This window comes from Castor canadensis, chromosome 10 (assembly GCF_047511655.1).
Source record: "Castor canadensis chromosome 10, mCasCan1.hap1v2, whole genome shotgun sequence".
NCBI classification, from domain to species: Eukaryota; Metazoa; Chordata; class Mammalia; order Rodentia; family Castoridae; genus Castor; species Castor canadensis.
Genome location: NC_133395.1, coordinates 33383377 through 33402626, shown reverse-complemented (window position 1 = coordinate 33402626; position 19250 = coordinate 33383377). Strand labels below are relative to the sequence as shown.

The following is a 19250-nucleotide window of genomic DNA, read 5'->3' as shown; positions in this document are numbered from 1 at the left end:
CTTCCCTAGTGCAATTTAAGTGAAGCATTGTGAATAATTGATGTGTGTGAAAGTGGTTTGGTAGATGATTTAATGAAGTTATGTTGCTCTTTGTTTGCACCTCTTGTCGGACAACTGTTAGCTTCCAGTTCCAACCCTCAGTGCCCCGAGTCGCTGGGCGTGGGATCAGGAGGAGGAGCGAAAGCGGCAGGAAAGGTGGCAGAAGGAACAGGACCGCCTACTGCAGGTAGCACCAGATGGCCTGGGTGAATAGGAAGTAGACTCAGTTTTCATGGCTCTTCTCTGGCCCATGTCAACCAACATTGAGAACAAATTTTATTTATTTATTTATTTGTGGTACTGGGGAATGAACTCAGAGTCTTGTGTTTCGAAGGTAACCATACTACCACTTGAGCCATGCCCCGCAATGTCTTTGCTTTCATTTATTTTTTGCTTTTGCTTTTATTTTTAAAAAATTTGTGAATATGTTTATTTTTTCTCCTATTATTGGGGATACATTGTGACATTTACAAAAGTTCTCACAATATATCATAGTTGAATTCACCCATTCCATCATTGTCCTTTTATCTCTACTCCACCCCCAATTCCTGGAATAGTTTTAACAGGTCTCATTTTTTCGTTTTCATACATGAGTACGTAATATTTCCTCACCACGTTCACCCTCCTATACTCTTTCTTAATATCCTCCCCCTTCCTACAGGTACCAATCCCCAGACAGAAACTGTTTTACCTCCCTGTTCTCTGATTTTTTGAAAAAGACATTTTTATGTAAGATAGGTATACACGTGTTTCATTGTGACACTTCCATGTATATATATATATATATATATATATATATATATAAAATAGAGTAATATATATGTTACTCTAATCTTTTTGGTTTTAGTTGAGATAGGGTCTCTCAAATTAACTTTGCCCAGCTGGCCTCAGACCATAATCCTTCATTCTTTGTCTCCCAAGTAGCTGGGATTATAGACATGTACCACCATACAGGTCAAATTTTATTTTATTTTATTTTATTTCTAAGTTCTTTAAATGTTATATTATCATTTTTATATTTACTTACATGTGTATACATTGTTTTGGCCAACTCCTCCCTATACCCCACCTCCAGGTAGAACCTGTTCTGCCCTCTTTTTCTCTGATTTTATTGGAGAAAAAAACATATAAGATAAAAAGAAAAGCATAGTGTTTTGGCTAGTTTGAGAAGAAGATAGCTATATAGGGAGATTCTTTGTGTTGTTTCCATGCAGAAGTGTATTACAACCTACATTGATTCATCTCTACCAGACCTCTTCACTACTCCCTAGTCCCCTTCCCACAGTGCAGGTCAAATTTTAAAAGCAAAACAAAAACAACATCTCATTAGCAACAAATGCTTTTGTACATAGCACATTTTTCATTAAACAATTACTTTCACATTTGAAGATTTCCAGGCATTCTTCTAAAATCATTAGCCCTCATACATACTGTAGAGCATATGGAGGGTGCCCTCAGGAGTAAGGGGTGCATAGACTGTGAGAACTTGGTTCTTGTTAGCAGCTGACGCAGGTTTACTGCAGAGTAATTCAGTCTCCCTTCCCGGTAGTGGGAGGCGTTCATAAATTACATCTGTGGTAGAGGGAAGACTTGTATCTAACTTGGTGCGTCTCCCCTTTTCTGACGTTCACATTTTAGTTCAATATAACCTCTTTTCTGCTTTTGGGACTAAAGTCTGATTGGTTAAGTAAGAATAAAACCACTGTCATTAAAGGTTGAGGTGAACATTTAGAGCTAGTGAAAGTACTAATGAGAAAGATTCTGCTTAACGGGAAAAGTTAACATTAAGTAGCGTGTCTGTCATATTTCCTCATAGGAAAGTTAACATTAAGTAACGTGTCATATTTCCTCACAGGAAAAGTACCAGCGTGAGCAGGAGAAGCTGAGGGAAGAGTGGCAAAGGGCTAAACAGGAGGCCGAGAGAGAGAATTCCAAGTATTTGGATGAGGTAGTATTGAAATGTACCTTTTTATTTCCCTTTACCTTGCTGGTAAAGCTAGCTGAGATGCAAGGCACCTCATTTCCCCTACATTTTAGCCACATGTCCACCTCTGTAGCTTTTTGGAAAATATAATGAGGTTTGGTGTTAGAACTTTGCTTTCACGTTTTATTTCTCCTAAATTTCCTATTGTATCAGTAAGTCATTATATTAATAGAACCTAATTAAAAAGCCTTCCTCTTAACTTATATCCAAGTGTGGCTTTATAAGCAATCAAACTTAATATTTACTTTATTGGAATTCTGGGCTACTACCGTTAATCTCATCTAAAACAATGTGTGTGCATATGTAATTGTAAAGCTGCAGATGGACAGAACTTCTTTTCTTCACTGGTCACATAGGAGCTGATGGTCCTAAACTCAAACAGCATTTCTCTGACCACCCGGGAGCCAGCAGTTGCTACTTGGGAAACCACCTGGAGTATAGGGTCCAAGTCTTCTGACGGGGAAGGAACCCGAGCAGAAGAGGAAGAGAGGAGCCAGAAGGAAGAGGATGTCCTTCCTGAGGACCAAAGACAGAAGCTGCAGGAACAACTCATTCTTGAGCAGGAGAGGAAACTGAAGGAGCAGGAAGAGCAGGAGCGGAAGCAGCGTGAGGCCGAGGCCCAGATGCACCATGCAGAGGAGCAGAAGCACCAGGCAGAGAAAGAGAGGGAAACTTCGGTCAAAATATACCAGTACAAGAGGTCTGTTCCCACAGCCGAAGGGTGCCAGGGAATTTAAGTAGACCTGGCTTTGTGGTGTCCACTCCCCATGTTACAGGCACCCCGTGGGTCTCTGTGCCTTTCCACCCTTGCTCTACATGATTGAACTCAAGCAGCCACGGGAGCCTTTAAATCACAAAGCCAATCCTGTCACTTGAATTTCCCACTTAGCTCTACAGATGGCTTTCTGTCCCATTAGAACATCATTCAAAGTCTTCACTATGGCATAGAAGCCTTGTCCAAGCTCCAGGTTGGCCCCTTTGTCTGTCTCTTAGTGCTTAAAATGCTTGCCTCAGTCACATTGTGCCAGCCATACTGGCCTCCTTTTCCTTCTGTGAAAGTGGGTAATATATTCTACCCCTGAGCCTCTGTATTTTCTGTTCCCTCTGCCTGAAAAGTCTTTCCTCTTATATTTGTGTGACTTTACTCATTTTATCAAATACCTGCTTAAATGTCAACTCCTTACACTTTCTAGAACACCTGACTTTAATGTATGTCTCTTCCTTACCCTTACTGTCTATATGCTGATAGCCTGCTTTGCATTATGACTTCACTTGTTTGTTGGCCTGCCTGCCCCAGTAAAATGTAAGTGCTATAAAGCCAACAATTTGTTTTATTATGGTAGCTCAGACCTAGAACATGACCAAAACATGGAAGGTACCCAGTATGTGGAATGAATAAATGAGTTACGAGCATGCAATCATGTATGAGTAACAATTGTCTGTTGGCAGTAGAAGGTCTATTTTCTGCAGTGATTGGTAGAAATTTTTCTGTATGTTTAGTTTTTAACCTAGAGACCGTTCTCATAAAGAAACGAGAATAACATTAATATGGAATCCCTGTCTTAAAGCCAGGGAAGGTTTTAAAGTTTAATATTTTGACTATCTTTTCCCCATCTTTTAGGCCTGTTGATTCCTATGATGTACCAAAGAGAGAAGAAGAATCTTCAGGTTTGGTTAGCAGTGACAGGTGTGTAGAATACTTCCTTTTATTTGGCTGGTAGTAGTTGGCTTCAGATGATTGTTTCTGGGCTCACCTAGATGATTTGTAGAACTATTTTAGCACTTTGTCTTTTGTGGAATGCAAAAAGAAGTTCTGGGTTAATCTTTGTGTTTGCTGTGTAACTGTTATCCATACACTTAACCCAGGATCTTGCCGGTCAGCTTTTTGTACTGAGCTTAATTGGACAGTTCTTTTAGTTGACTGGGCCTGCTCATGCATCTGCTACCAGTTAACCAAGTGGCTTTGCTTTGGGGAGTTGGCCAGCTGATAGCTGGGCTATGAGAGCAATTGGGTTATGTCTTTAGCATTCATCAAGTCATTAGGATCTTATATAGTGTTTGGGCAGGGAAGAGACGTAGAGAGGAAGCCTAAAAGGCATCTTGAGGTCTAAGTTACTACTAGCTCAAGTTCACGGTGAGGAGAACAGCCCTAGTTCTTTGTGGCACTAATCATATTGCAAGGACAATGGACACAGAGGAGAAATTGTGTCTTTCTTTTCTTTTTTTGTAATCCACCATTAACTTTCCTTCAAAATTTATTTTTGATTTTTTGAGACCAGGTTGGTCTAGAACTCACTAAGTAGCCGAGGGTGGTTTGGAACTCGTGATCCTCCTGCCTCAGCCTCCCAAGTCCTGGGATTGCATATGTGCACTATCACACTGTGTATACTATTTTTTATTTTAAAAGTTGTAAGCAATCGCTTAAGTTCACATATGTTTACATAAAGACATCTGCAAAAAGGTTTGTGATCTTTCATTTTAGACAGTTTGGTTAAAACCACTAGTCAGAATGAAGATAAGAGTTCAGATATAAGGAAACATAACTAGTCAATCAGGATGATCAAAAAGTACTCAGAGTAGAATAGGAGAAGGAAAATAATAACTAGGTAGGAATGGACTGAATAAATTTTTTTGAATAAAAATCATTTTATAATGAACATCTGAGTAGCTATAGATCATTAAAATGTTCTTTTTTATAAAGCTATAAATTTATATATTTAAAAAACTTTATGTAACTCATTACCCTGGGGGAAATTATTAAAATGCAGGGAAAAAGAAACTTAAAACATCCTGGATAATATGATACACGTTTAGGCGGTGCTGATGAAGTATATCTTAGAGGCATTGAGGAGTGTGGCCAGGCATCTGTAAAGGCAACTAAAATTATTCACAATGCAACTGTCTGCCAGTTATGTTACATTACATTATCGATTATTGCATTGTGTGAATATATGTATGCATTTATGCATGTGAATTTGTATGATATATATTATACATTATTCTTTTTTTAATTTTTAATTTTGCAGTACTAGGGGTTGAACTCAGGGCCTTGTTCATGCTAGGCAAGTGGCTCTATCACTTGTGCAATGCCCCTAACCCTTTTGTTCATATTTTGTTTTTGAAATGGAGTCTCATTAACTTTGCCTAGGCTGGACTCAGACTCATGCTCTTCCTGTCTCTGCCTCCCAAGAAGTTGGGATTATAACCATGTAGCACCACACCTGGCTACATTATTACCATTTTGAAGCTCAGTGTGCCCAGCAGAGTGAGAATGAGTTCAGTGTGTATTGACCTAAATATAGGCATTTTCAGAAGTTGCCTATGTAATGTGCTTTAATACTTGTTAGAGGTGCCAAGTTAGTGTTCAATTACTATTCTAGATCAGTGGTGTTTGCTCAATTGCTATTCTAGAGTGATGAGTGGAGTTTGCTCAGTTGCTATTCTAGAGTGACCAGTGGTGTCATAATGGCCCAAAGTGGACAGCATGGTGCTGTGCAGTGTGGACAGGCAGGACAGTCTGACTTTGCGTGATAGGGGGGGCTGATGCTTTGTAAACCTGCTGAGATTAAGATCTGGAGTAGAGTGAGCATTGTCCAAACTGGTCAACAATGGAAGCCTTAATTGTTGTGCAAGTTGGAGAAGTAGTGTCCCATGTTCATGTTTATTGCTAGCATTTCATTCTTCTGTGTTCTGCTAGTTTGCACAATATGTAAAGTTTCTTCATTTAAAAATATAGCTTTCAGCAGACTTAGATAAATCTGCTTTAAAAGGCCATCTTTTTTGGTCTTTTTACTTCATAAATATGAAAGAGATGTTTTTAATGAGACATATTTAATATATTTTGTTCTGTGTTTTAGGAATAAATCCAGATCTACTACTGAACTAGATGGCTACCCCACAAATAAAAATGGTAAATGTGACTTTTTTTCAAACCCCTCAGCACAGTTGTTTATTTGTGCTATCACAGTAGCTATGATCAGTATTTTAAGGGCAAGACATTTAGGTTCATTAAGATAAAATGCTTACTGTTTTTAGTATCTGTAATAAAACAACTATCATGTTTATTTTGCCTTCATTTATGATGGAAAGAGTACCAGTAGGTTAAAATGGTTCCGTAGCTAATGCAGTATGTGGGAATTTTGCAGAAGGATTCATCTTGCAGCTGAAGAAGTGGGTCAGAAAATATTTTTGCAGTAAAACAGAAGACTTAAAAATTATATACACATTTGAAGTTGTATATTTAAATGTCAAAATATCAAACTTGGAAGTGATGATTTCACTAACTTCATGAAAATAATTTGACCTGATATTTTTAGTATAAAATATGTTTCTGATGAATTCATGTAACTAAAATTATGTAACTAAGAAAAATCCCTGAGCAATAGGCATCACTCAAACAGCGTCAGTTAAAAAAAAATGAATAATGGTCCAGAAAGGGATTGAGATAGACAGTCTTTCCCAGCTTTTGCCCATCACAGACATGTAGAAGAAAACACACCTCTGATTGCCAACTATTTCCGTTGTAATACAGAAGTTTTTTTTTTTTTTTAAATCTATTTCCATGTGTTATTAAATTGCTGAGAAGGAATTTTTTAAAGATTTAAACCCTCTGTGAGCACAACGATGTATCTGTTGGCCAGAACGGTTGAGTGGCAGCTGGCTTGTAACCTAGGGTTAAAGCTCCCAGATGTCATAGTTCCATTAGGATTCACAACTCCCCTCATGGGTCCTTGCCTTGAGCGTGGGGGATCTGCCATTATCTTGGCCTAGTTAACGTTTCAGCATTTTTTACTGCTTTTCAGGAAGCTAGTGAAATCCTTAATGCAATTAATTGTTCCTTCTCTGAGTTTCCTACTTACCAGATACTTACTGATGGGCTTCCTCTTGTCTTTAAACCTTTCTCTATCTGTATTTCCTATTTCTTCTCCCCTGAACTTGATACTAGTCACCATTAAAATTATACTTTAAGTACTTCTGTCTTTCATGAAATACTTTTAACCTATAATGATTATATTCTGTTCTGAGTAAAGCACAGTAACTGTTAGTCCAGCAACTGTGACTGTCTGGAACAATGTTGGTTTGTGATCAATCTCATTATTTTTTAGTATGTGTTTTCTCTCCTTACTAACTACATGCTCCTGAAGAGCAAGGAGTAGAAGTTATTAAGTATTTGGTAGAATAACTTGGTTATGCTAATGACACTGTATTAATATAGGAAATATTTTATTTAAAACCTGATCAAATTGATAAGATGTGTTAAACTTGTGTGAATAAGAAAACTTTGGGTGGCCCTGCTCGTTGCTTACTGGAAGATGGGGCTAAGGAATGGACAAACTGTGAGTTTGAAAGAATGATAAGAACAGTGAATCTAGAGAAAGAAAATTCTTAGACAAAATTTCCTCATACAAATTAAAGCAAGGATGATACTTGAAGGTTGTGCATGTTTTACCCAAATCAGAAATTAATCAGCAAATCCAAGAGACACAGCCCTCAGGATAAAACCTGACTTAATGATCATTAATAAATTCAATATCCAAATTATAGTCCTATAAGTTTCTTAGCACAGAAACAAATATGATAACATCCATGGATCATCATTGGACTTACTTGACTTTTTCCTGTCCACAACAGGCATTTCAGTGATTGAACGTTCTATAATTCCTACAATTTCACCTTGACTTAGTCTGTGCCGTGAATACTTGGGCCATTTATGCCAGGCACACATGCATTTGTGTTCTCTCCCCATGGGGAGTATAAGATTTTTTTTAAAAAGCTGTTTCCTTGCAGAGTTGTCACAACGAGTATGTGCTTGATTGATTTAATTTAGAAAGTAAGACAAGAGTGGAAGAAAACACTATTTCTAGATGAGCATTTTGTAACTGAATGTTGCTGGAATCCATACTGATTCTTTGCTCTTGTAGGCAGCTTTCCTGGTCTTCTTGAGTGCGTTCTGTGATGTGCCTGCTGAGTGAACTGGAACTTCCAGGAACAGCAGGCAGTTACTTACTCTCTGTTCTCACACAGATACCTCACTAGAAATCGCTAATGTGGGTACAGGTGCACAATGTCACATTTGAAGCTGCACTGTCTTTTCTTCTGTACTAATTCTTAAGTTTTTAATGTATTTTTAATTTAGGAAGCAGCAAATATTTAGACCGAATTGGGAGCACTAACTTTTCACAGAGGAGCATCAAGAAGGATCAGGTCCCCTCAGGAGCAGAGCTGGAGAGACAGCAAATCCTTCAGGAAATGAAGAAGAGAACATCCCTTCACAATGACAACAGCTGGATCCGGCAGCGCAGTTCCAGTATAAATAAAGAGCCCATTTGTCTGCCTGGGATTATGAGAAGGTGCGAGACAGTTAGGAATTACTTCCTCTTTACTGTGAGGCAAATAGCTCATTTCTAGACATGCTGGTGATTGGAACAGAAGAGATATCATAATTTCTTCTACTTAAGCATTGGTGAAAGAGGGAAGCAGGAAAAAGTCACTGAGTATTACTGTGTGTCAGACAAGCCAGTTGCTGTGTCCATGTCATCTCATTTATTCTGGAGATATGCCTATTTGAGATGGCCATAGTAATTCTGTTTATCTCTATGAGGAAACCATGGTTCAAGTGGAGAAGACAGCTGGACAGGATCAAATGGTTAATATGTTACAAATCTGAATATAGAATTCTGAAGTGGAATTCAGATAATTAAATTTGCATTTAGAGCTTTCTTGGTTACTAAACTAAAAAAAGTTCTTGTTTATAATGAGATTAATAACTAGATTGTAATCATAATTGGATTTACAATTTTACAAAGTGTGAAAATCTAATATTAATAACTTTAAGAAGGTAGATGTGTAGATATAAATTAGAGTGAGTGGAAGAACATTTTAAAAGATGTATCTTATAAACAAGGCTACTGTTCTGATATAGTATGTTGTTACCTGACAAGCTAGGAAAGTTTATTTGTAGCACCTTACAAAGAACTAATTATCTGAACATACAAACACCTCTTTAAAAATCAGTTAATGAACCCTAGAAATTTTGTTAAAAAATAGACAAGCAATATGAACAGATAGTTCATAGGAAAAAGAAAATAGTCAATAAATGTATAAAAATTAACACTAATCCCTAAATAACAAAGATACATTCTTTTGCTTATAGGATTTGTACATTGTTGAAAGATTGATTAAACCTTCAATTGACAATTGTGTAAGAAAATAGGAATTCTTATTTCCCAGAACAGTTTACCATTTGTATATTAAGCAAAAGTTTATATAGCTGTACCCCATGAGCAATTTTAGTTTCTAGAACTTTTATCTTCTGGATATATTTAGGTAAGTATACAAAGATATAGCCAAGGAGGTACACTTAAACATTACTGGCAATGGCCAAAAATAAATTGATCTCAATGTCTACTATTAAGAGTCACTTAGTTCAAGAAATAGTGGTGCAGAAGTAAGAATACTGGTAACTATTAAAAAATGAAAGACATATTGCTGCACAGAATACCACCTCAAAACTTAGGGTGTTAAGGATTCTGACACTCCCGTGCTTAGGCCTTTAATAAATTGTGTGTTCTCCCCCACACACTTTAAAAATATAGTGTGTTAAAATAACAGTTTGTTCTCTCAGTTCTGAGGGTTGCTTAGGCAGTTCTTTGCATGTTGGTTTAGGCACTTGAGCCACCTGGAGGTGTCAAGATTTTTTGTTTAAAGGACCGGATAGTTATAATGGTCTTGCAGCCTGCACAGATCTCTGTCCATATTCTTGTTTTGCTTTAAATGACTCTTTGACAATGTGAAAAGTATTTTTAGCTCATGAGTTCTGCATGTCTTGGCAATGGGCTGTACTTTGCTGGTCCCCCTGTAGAGGCTACACCAGGAACTCGGCCAGAGCTGTTGAGTAGGGACCTCTGTTCTCCATATGGACCTTTCCAAGTAAATGCTGGGGCTACCTCATGCTATGGCTTTTGCATTCAAAGAGGCAGTCTTGTAGAAACACAGTCCCTGATATGGAAGTGCTTATCACACCCCATACACATGATGTTTGCTGATGCCCCATTGGGCAAATTAGCTACATGATCAAGCCCAGAGTCAGAGGTGACTGATAAGGGAGCACATAGCAGAAGGCATAGTTCATTGGGGAGTCATTAAAAAGCCATCTGTCACATAAACAGGCATGGTAGTTCTAAGATAATATATATTAGGTGGTAAACAAGTTATTGAAGACTGTTATAGAATAATAAAGACTGTGGCATTCCTATTTGTTTAAGAGTGCTAAATACACATTGCATATGTATATAAACACATATATACTTGTATAAATTTGTATATGTATGTGATTAATTGCTTGTTCATATGAGAAAGTTCTGGAAGGACCCATAGTTAACGGTGGTTACCTCGGGGGATTAGGGCAGGTGTGGTAAGTGAAGGAGGAGTGCCTTCCCTCCTTTACACGTTCTTCTAACATATCAGTATGGTGATATGTTATAGACAACATATTAGTTCTGGTGTTAAAGTGAAACAATAATCTTGACGGAAAAGAACTTTTAAAAGCCATAACAAAATTGACAGGGTAGGAAATGCCCTTATAATTTGGAGTTAGGGTTATAGATCAGTATTAATTCTAGTATTCAACTTTTTTTTTTTTTCCAAAAGTTGTATTTAGATCAGTGTTGAGATAAATCAATTTAAGGGAATTCCCTAATGAATACTTCTTATAAGGTGACCATTAAAGAGTTGTTGAGATTTAAGGCTTTGGGTGGTGAGTGAATGAGGGTTTGTAGAGGGCACAGCCTGGGTTAGTATGGAGTCAGGGTGACTGGTTTGATGACCAGGGCCACCACTCACTGGCTTTTACTATGGACAAATTAATTTCTATGAGATTTAACGCATCATGTATAGTGTTGTGATGATTAGGGGTAACACTTCTGTGGAAATATATAGCTTAGTACTTATTGAATATAGCTTAGTACTTTATTGAATTTTGGAAAGCTTTAAGATTTATATGTCTAACCTGTTAAAGATTTAAGGGATGAATGTCTTCTTGTATTAGCTGTTATTTTAAACTATTTTTCTTTCTTTTCACTTTGGTTGGTACTTATTTTGTCTAAGCAATAAGCAAATAAAAATTAAGGTTGGTTGAAACCTGACATCTCATGATACTTTTCATGAAAAGCAATTTACTTGTTAAAGGTAATTTTATATATAACTGGGCTTCAAGTAATACTGTAATATGTAAAGTGGATCTTGTAATGACTGTACTGATACGTTGGGTCGATTTCTAGTTGAATAGCTTATGCTGGTTGTTTTGATGACTCTCTTTGTGTTTCAGAGGAGAGTCTCTAGATAACCTGGACTCCCCACGATCTGGCTCTTGGAGGCAGTCCCCATGGCACAATCAGCCTGCAGGAGTCTACACTTCTTCCTCTGTTCAAGACTTCAGTCGCCCACCCCCTCAGCTGGTGTCCACATCAAACCGCTCCTACATGCGGAACCCAGCCTCCAGCGTGCCCCTTCCTTCAGCTGGCCCTGGGAAGACCAGCACGACAGGCACAGCCTCCTCCAGGTCTCCCACCCTGCACAGCCATTCCCCTTCCACTTCACAGTCGGGCTCTCAGCAACGCAACAGGTGAGACCCTGTATTTTCTCTTTTTCTTCTCTTCATTGCAGGGGTACCTTTTCATTGAAACTTTCCCCAAATCTTGTTTGAACTTCCCAGTGAAAAGAAAAACAGCCCTTTTGAATATGCCAGATTCAGGGCTCTTTTATCAAATCAGTTGGGAAGCCTTTCTCTGTTTTCATGCTACCCTAATAGTGTCCATAGATGTTTGGTGCTCCCAAGGGTATTTTAGGGGAAATTTCTACTTTTCAACACAAATGAATTATTTAAAAGTAAAAATACATTGATATTAGGATTTTTAGCTTTTAAACAAGAGGCTTAGAAAAGAAAACATTTTATATTAATCCAAAATAATGTTACATGTACCAAGATCTAAAAAATGTGTATTAGAGAGTCTGAATAATGAGAAAGGGGGTATCCCGGTGCTGGTGGCTCATGACTGTAATCCTGGCTGCTTGGGAGACTGAGATCAGGAGGACCATGATTTGATGCCAGTCCCAACCAATACACAAGACCACATCTCCAAAATAACCAGAGTGAGATGGACTAGAGGTGTGGCTCAAGTGGTAGAGTGCCTGCTTTGCAAGCACACAAATCCCTGAATTTGTTGGGGAAGATGAAATTGTGTAGAGGAGAGAGGACCATTTGCTTACTGGGAGCCCCATGCTAGGCGAATGGAGGGCAGAGAGAGTATTCCCTGCCCTGAGAAGGTCTTGATCTAGGACATGGCGCTCTTAACATCTGACACTCAACAGTCATGCACTGCCCAGTGCCACTGTGATGCTGTGCTAATGCTGGGGAAATGAGAAGGTAAGGAAGAAGTAGCTGTCACCTTAGCATTGGGACAAGCAAGCCCTGTATTCAAAAGTAAAGCAGAAACCTCCTTCCCTAACTAAATGGCAGCTCTCTGGCAATGTCCGTTTCATACCCTGTAGAGGCACAGTCAGGAAAGCACTCATACTTCTAACTAGAAAACTGACTAAGCTGGGAATGGTGGCACAGGCCTGTAATCCCAACTACTTGGGAGGTGGAAATAGGAGGATTATGGTCTGAATTGATCTTGGGCAAAAGTGTGAAGACCCTACCTGAAACAAACTAAAACACAAAAGTTCTGTGAGCATGGTTCAAGGCCCTGAGTTCAAATCAGTGCCCATGCCCCTAAAAGCAAAAATGAAAATAGAAGGAAAAAAAAAAAAAAAAAAAGAAAATTGAGTGACTAAGAAGGAGGATTAAAAGTAAACCTGAGCTGGCAGGTCATAGAGGACTTCGGTGCCCCTCCAGGGGAACCAGGACTGCTCATTGCCTGATGTGGAGTGAAGTGCCGTGATTGGAATTTTGTGCTATGGTGAGTTTAATGGACAAGAAGATGTAACGGACAGGGGAGAAGGAGGTACTGCAGGGTGTGAATGCAATCTAAGGGCGATAGCATCGTGACGTGCCAAATAGACCAATTAGACCGAAATTGTTCATCTAGGTAAATAGTTGCCAAAGGACCAAGAGCTGCCATGGAGATTGTTTAGGGGCACGGTAAATTCAGGGCATGTTTTAGTTGTCTGGTGAAATAGATATAAGAGCCTTCCTTAAATTATCATTATTGTCGTTAATTCCAGAGTATGATTTTAAATACGAACCTTGTGCTGCACAGGTGAAAGCCTCCCTTCGTTCTTGTTCCACATCTAGGTCAGTGAGTGGGAAGCGTGTATGCTCCTACTGTAATAACATTCTGGGCAAAGGAGCTGCCATGATCATCGAGTCCCTGGGGCTTTGTTATCATTTACATTGTTTTAAGGTGAGATGGAGACAAGCAGTCTGAAGGCCTGCAAAGCTTTGCTTGGAGAACGCATGGCTTCTTTGAGCCGCTGGGTGTGGATGTGCCACTAACAAGCTAGGTTGCTGTACGTGTCAGTCTGTGCTGCATTGGAATCACAAATTGCTTGCAACTACTTAGTTCTCAAATCTTAAGCCTTGCTATAAAAAGTAAGTCTGGAAGTGCCATGCAAGTCCTATCTCTAATTTGTTAGAGTTCTATAAATGAAATTTACAGTGCATAAATGCTTTCTCTGGCATGCTGTCACAGGCATACTTGAAATATAATTTGCCAATGTTATTAACAGCATCGGGACATGCAGTTACCACAGTGTCTAAAGCATAGCTCTTACCAGAGTCTGTGAAGGAAACATCTGTAAATATTTTCACAACTGCACAGCCTAGTTATACCTGATGGGTTTGTGTCCCTAAGAAAGAACTTGGGCCATAACTGCTTGTGCAGTATCTGTCTTGGGAGGCACATCTTTTTGATTTTTGAACTTGGATTGGGCCAGAAGGTTCCTAGTTGTTGATCCTGGAGTTTCACAGACCATATCTTGTTTAAGCCTGTACAGTGCTGGCTTGGGCTGTTTCTAGGCAGAGCAGAACGAGTCAAAATAGTGTTTGAGCACATGGAACTGAAATCCCGAGCCTTGCACATGGAACACTTGCCAACCCAGTGCCATGGGATCTCTGGGAGTGGCCCACCCCAGACCAGAGTGCCAGAAACCCAGACTTCATTCACCCCGGCTAGTTCTTTCATGTGGTGACTTACCTCCACTCCTCTGGGGTGGTAAAGACTAAATTTCTTTAAGCCAATCAGCAAATTATTTTTTTCCCCAGTATATTTAGAATGATCATCTTGGCTTTTAAAATTGGCTTTATGAATTCTTTAATGTCTCTATCTGCAGGGCTTGATTTTAATCTACTAATCATCTCTTGGCTTTTTGTTTTCCTTTGTTGAAATGTATCCAAGAGCTGAGAAGCTGCATTCTGCTTTTTTGTTTTTTTACTTTCTGAGAGTGCCCCAGGCTTGCTTAAACTAATTGTGGTATTCTTTTCTGTCTCCCAGTGTGTGGCCTGTGGGTGTGACCTCGGAGGCTCTTCCTCAGGAGCCGAAGTCAGAATCAGAAACCACCAACTGTACTGCAATGACTGCTATCTCAGATTCAAATGTAAGAGAGCAAATCAGAGAGAAAATTTCTTGTCTTTTGAAGAGAACACGGGTCCCCATGCTTTTCCCTGAGCCTGCAGCCTCCCCCCCAAGTTCCCTACCATAGGATTCTGGATTTTAGGGATCTTTAGTGTGTCCCCTTCAAAGAGGGTATGTAATGAACTGGTCACTGCTTAGGGTTGCAGCCACTTACAGGAGGGTTGTGGGGCTGAGGAACTAGAGAGAGAGATGATATGTTAATGAAAGTTGGGATGGTGCCTTGTGTTGTTTGTGAAGGGTCTAGAGAAACCTATAAGGACTTAATGCAATCAAACCAAAACAGACTGTTGAAACGACTCTTCTGTGTAGGCTATAATCTGCTTCTTGATTAAGGATTCCTCTCTCATTGTCAGCTTATTTCTGTCATCTAGCAATGAGGTTTGTTTATGTGATTTAGACTGACCAACTCTGAAAAATCATTTAAAGTAGTAAAGAATGTCAGTTTATGCTTAATGTTAATATATAATCATATATCAATACATATAATTTTTTTTAAAAAGAGCCCAAATTCTGATTATATGATATTTCAGTGTCATTTCTAGCAAAATTGAGTTGTCAAAAATGTAAATGCTGTTTTGTGTCTAAGCATATGTTTTTGTGTTAAAAAATGTAGGGTAGTGCAATTAGGTTGTCTGTCATGTATAGCTACAGCAAGACAATAGTTACTGCTGTATATATTTTGAACCGTGATGCTGGTAACATGTTTCTTCCTTATCGTGAAAGGGTATTTCAAGTGGTATCAGCAAAGCCATTTGCTTTTGAACTCTGAGGTATTTGTATGAATCATTATATGAAGAGTGCTTTGGAAATGGGTTAAACCTCACCAACTCTCTTTTATCTGTCAGTGGCTTCTGAGCCATCTTTCCCCAGCTGTCCAGTCCTTCCCTGGACTCTGATGCTGAGGTTGGAGAACGTCAAGGCTGGGCATGTCCTGGGGGGAGCGTGTGTACGTGTGTGTATTTTTCTCTTTATTCCAAAGCCAAATATATTTGACTTTTGGAATCACTGTAACACTGCCCATGCCTTTTCCCTCCTTCAATGCAAGTAATAGAGAGTTGAGTGCAATTCCTTTCTGTATCAGCAGTGAATTTTCATTCAAGTTGTACAAATAAAGAATTCCAGAGCCCAGAGGCTGAGATTTGCCTCACTTTATCCTAACATTGAGTGACAGACGACTTCTCTATCTCACTGGGCCACTCTGAGTGATGACTGCTATGTATCCCATGTGACAGTATTGACAAGTTTCTGAATCTAAGCACTTTTTTCTCTTCTCTCCTTGCCTGATCAGCTGGACGGCCAACTGCCATGTGATGTAAGCCTCAACTCGAAAGCACTGTTGCAGATAGAAGAAGAGGTGGTTGCTGCTGATGTAGATCTATAAATATGTCTTCTGTGTCTTTTTTTGCTCTCTCCTTTTTTGAAAAAACTTTTCCTGGCCTCATTAGATTACATAGGAACACTGTAGTCTTGGTAGAACCTAAATTTTGTTGTTTATTTATAAGAAGGTAATTACATGTGGGGGTAAAAGAACAGAACTTAAAGAATATTTTTGAGGCTGATTGTGATCTAGTTTGACTATTGGGTGGTGTTTTGAAGAGGGTATTTTATTGTTTTTATAAAAGGTTCTTAAACATTATTTGAAATAGTTAATATAAATATGTAATAGCATTTGCTTTGTTTATTGTAATGTGTACTAAGTTAACATGGAACTATATGAAAATTTCATTTAAATCCACCCCAACTTTGCTTTTTTGTATTCTTCTTTTCACCTATATAATATGATTGAAAGATAATTTAGCTTATGTAACATTTTATTTGCTTGATGAGAACTCTGTTTTCTTCAGCAGAACTGTTGCTAAGCAAATCCCAGTAGAAAGTTCCTTATTTTCAATAATGAATAGTAACCGTGGTTTGTATACCAGAAGTTTCTTCAGAAACTAGTGAGTCTTTCTGTTCAACTGCATTTGTAAATAAACTTGCTGAATCATTTAAAGAGTGGTTTTCTGTGCATGTGTTTGTCTTTTTTCACACCTTTTGGTCATATTTTGGTATGTGGTCTTATTACTGTGCTTGGCTTAGCAGCTCTGCTAAGGTATAATTGACATGTAATAATTTGCACCTATTTAAAGTATTGCATTTGATAAATTTTGATCTGTGTCTACCAGTGAAACTATTGTGGCCAAGTCTTGATGGGTTGGCTGAAAAATTTGATGAGGAACTCTGTTTTTTGTTTTTGAATCTAATACATTTTAATATAAGAGGTAATGTGACTGAACTGTTGGGTTGTTTGAATAAAAATATTTACTTTTATTTTGTTACCCTAGTGAGTTTAGAAAATATGTAGAGCAAAAAAGGTACTATTTTAGAAATCTGGAATGGAAATGAGGGAATACACAACCTTAGCGTGTTTAGAGCAAAAATACAAAGTTGTTTGAATCCTTCATAAAAAATGGAAACAGATGGAAAAGTCTAGGAAATGCAACATGTGTAGTTAAGAAGTGTTAGTGTAGGTAAAAATTTAAAATGTAGTTCCAGGTTTAGGTTTTGTTCAGCACCTACTCTTCATTTCCAATTATTAAAGTAATATGTATTTATCGATTAAATTTGCCAAATGCCCCATAACTATCAGTCCCAAACTCTGAAGATTAGAGCTGTGCAAATAAATCTTTACTCTGCATTCTTAGTTAACACTAGATTATGAATTTTCCCACATTCTTTAAGTCATTTCTAGTTTTCTCCCTCCCTTCCCCCTCCTGGATGCTATATAAGCACTCCACCACTGAGCTGTACCTCTAGACCTCCAGTTATTTTTGAATAGGGTCTCATACTTTTGACTAGAGCTGGCCTCAGACTGTGATCCTCCTATATACGCTTCCCAGTAGCTGGGAATATAGGTGTGTGTCACCATATCTGGCCCTTTACATTTTTTTTAATGGTTGCGTAGTGCTCCGTTGTTTGATTCTACTTATATTTAGTTGAGAATTTCACAATTGTGTACATTCCAGTTGTTTCTGATATTTAAAATTTTTGTATATATAAATTTCTAATTTATATTTCTAATATAAATTGTGTGGACTCTGATCTGTTATTTTCATATACATGGAATTATTGACTAAGATATTTTACATTACATTAATGATGCATACTGCCAACATGGTTTCTAGAAAGGTGCTACCACTTAGACCTCACAAACAGCATCTGGGCTTGTCCATCTCTATACATTCATGAAGCTTTTCTGTTGCTTCCTTCTCTGACTTGTCACATTGTAGTCTCAATATACAGTGGTTGAATAAATGTATAAACAAATCAGAGTCTGTGTATTGAGGTGAAGAGTAGATTATAGATATCTTGAAAGTAAAGCTGCCCAACAACCCATGATTGAGTAAAGAAAATTGGTACATTTATAAAATGGAGCATTATTCAGCCATAAAGAATGAATTTATCTTACTTGCAGAAAAATGGATGGAGCCAGAGACCATCATGTCAAGTGAGATAAGCCAAGCTCAGAAAGACAACTATCATATGTTTTCACTCATGCAGAATCTAGATATAAAGAATACACATGACATGATTATAAAAGGGGGTCTGTTTGGGTGGGGGGGACCAGTAGGAAAGGGGTAAGAGGAAAGGAGTGGGCAATGGGGGATGAATATGATGAAAGTTACATTATAGGTATGTATGAAGATAGCATAATCGAACTCACTGAAAACTGAAAGGGTGGTGAAAGAGGGGTTTAAGAAAAGAGTAATAGAGGCAGATTGAATTTGATCGAAGTATGTTATATGCATGTATGGAAATATTACAATGAGATTTCTTTGAACAATTTGTGCTAGTAATTTTTGAATGGGGAAAAAGTAAAACTTACTGTATTTGATGATGGATTGGATATGACATAGGAGAAAGAATCAAAAATAATTCTGAATTGTTGGCTTGAAGAGCCAGAAGAATGGAATTGCCATTTTCTGCAATGAAGATGTTTGTGCGCAGAGTGCATTTGAACTGGTGAGGAGGGAGAGAAGATGGTGAATTGCTAAATGTGGTGAGGCCTATCAGATCTCCATGTAGCAGTGCTGAGAAGTCAGCTGGCTACGCAGACCTAGAGTGCAAGGGTGAAGTCTAAGCTGGGAATATATCAGGAGGATATCACCTGGATTCTGGTTGTAACTAGAGAGATGATGAGAGTCCTGAAGTCCTTCAACATTAGAAATCAGGAATGCATAAAAGTGTCCACTAAGACAGGAGAAGAACCAAGACTGGGGCTATGGAAACCGAGTCTAGACCATATTTCAAGGTCAGAGAAACCTGTTGTAACAGATGCCTCCCAGACAAATGAGGACTGAGTATCAACAATTGGGATCAATTTGTAATGTATCTTTCCCAGTCACATATGTATTGGTGTTGGGGAGAATGGCCATTCTCTGATTCTTTGGAGGCCCTTCATATGCAGTCTTTCGTCCAGTTTCCAGGGTCTTCCACCCTTAACAAGATGACTCTTTGGTGTTTCCAGCCACGTAAACTGAAGGAGAACACAGAAAGTCATCTCCAGGCCACTTTCTGTATCTGTCCCCATAATACATTAGCTACAGGAACTGTAT

The 19250-nt window shown here is 38.4% G+C and overlaps 1 protein-coding gene across 12 annotated transcripts in view; it reads left to right on the top strand.

Annotated features, from left to right (window-relative positions):
- Lmo7 (LIM domain 7) overlaps window positions 1-16648 on the top strand; it is a 185880-nt gene extending 169232 nt beyond the window's left edge. For 10 of the 12 annotated variants that reach the window (XM_074043205.1, XM_074043207.1, XM_074043206.1 and 7 more), the window contains 10 exons: window positions 122-226; window positions 1895-1987; window positions 2380-2723; window positions 3645-3710; window positions 5881-5933; window positions 8160-8373; window positions 11349-11645; window positions 13317-13425; window positions 14515-14617; window positions 15944-16648. In XM_074043205.1, coding sequence (XP_073899306.1) covers window positions 122-226; window positions 1895-1987; window positions 2380-2723; window positions 3645-3710; window positions 5881-5933; window positions 8160-8373; window positions 11349-11645; window positions 13317-13425; window positions 14515-14617; window positions 15944-15966 — 1407 coding nt within the window. In that variant the 3' untranslated portion in view covers window positions 15967-16648. The remainder of the gene's footprint in view (window positions 1-121; window positions 227-1894; window positions 1988-2379; window positions 2724-3644; window positions 3711-5880; window positions 5934-8159; window positions 8374-11348; window positions 11646-13316; window positions 13426-14514; window positions 14618-15943) is intronic. The other 2 variants (XM_074043208.1, XM_074043213.1) reach the window with 1 other exon arrangement.
- Window positions 16649-19250: the final 2602 nt, after the last annotated feature.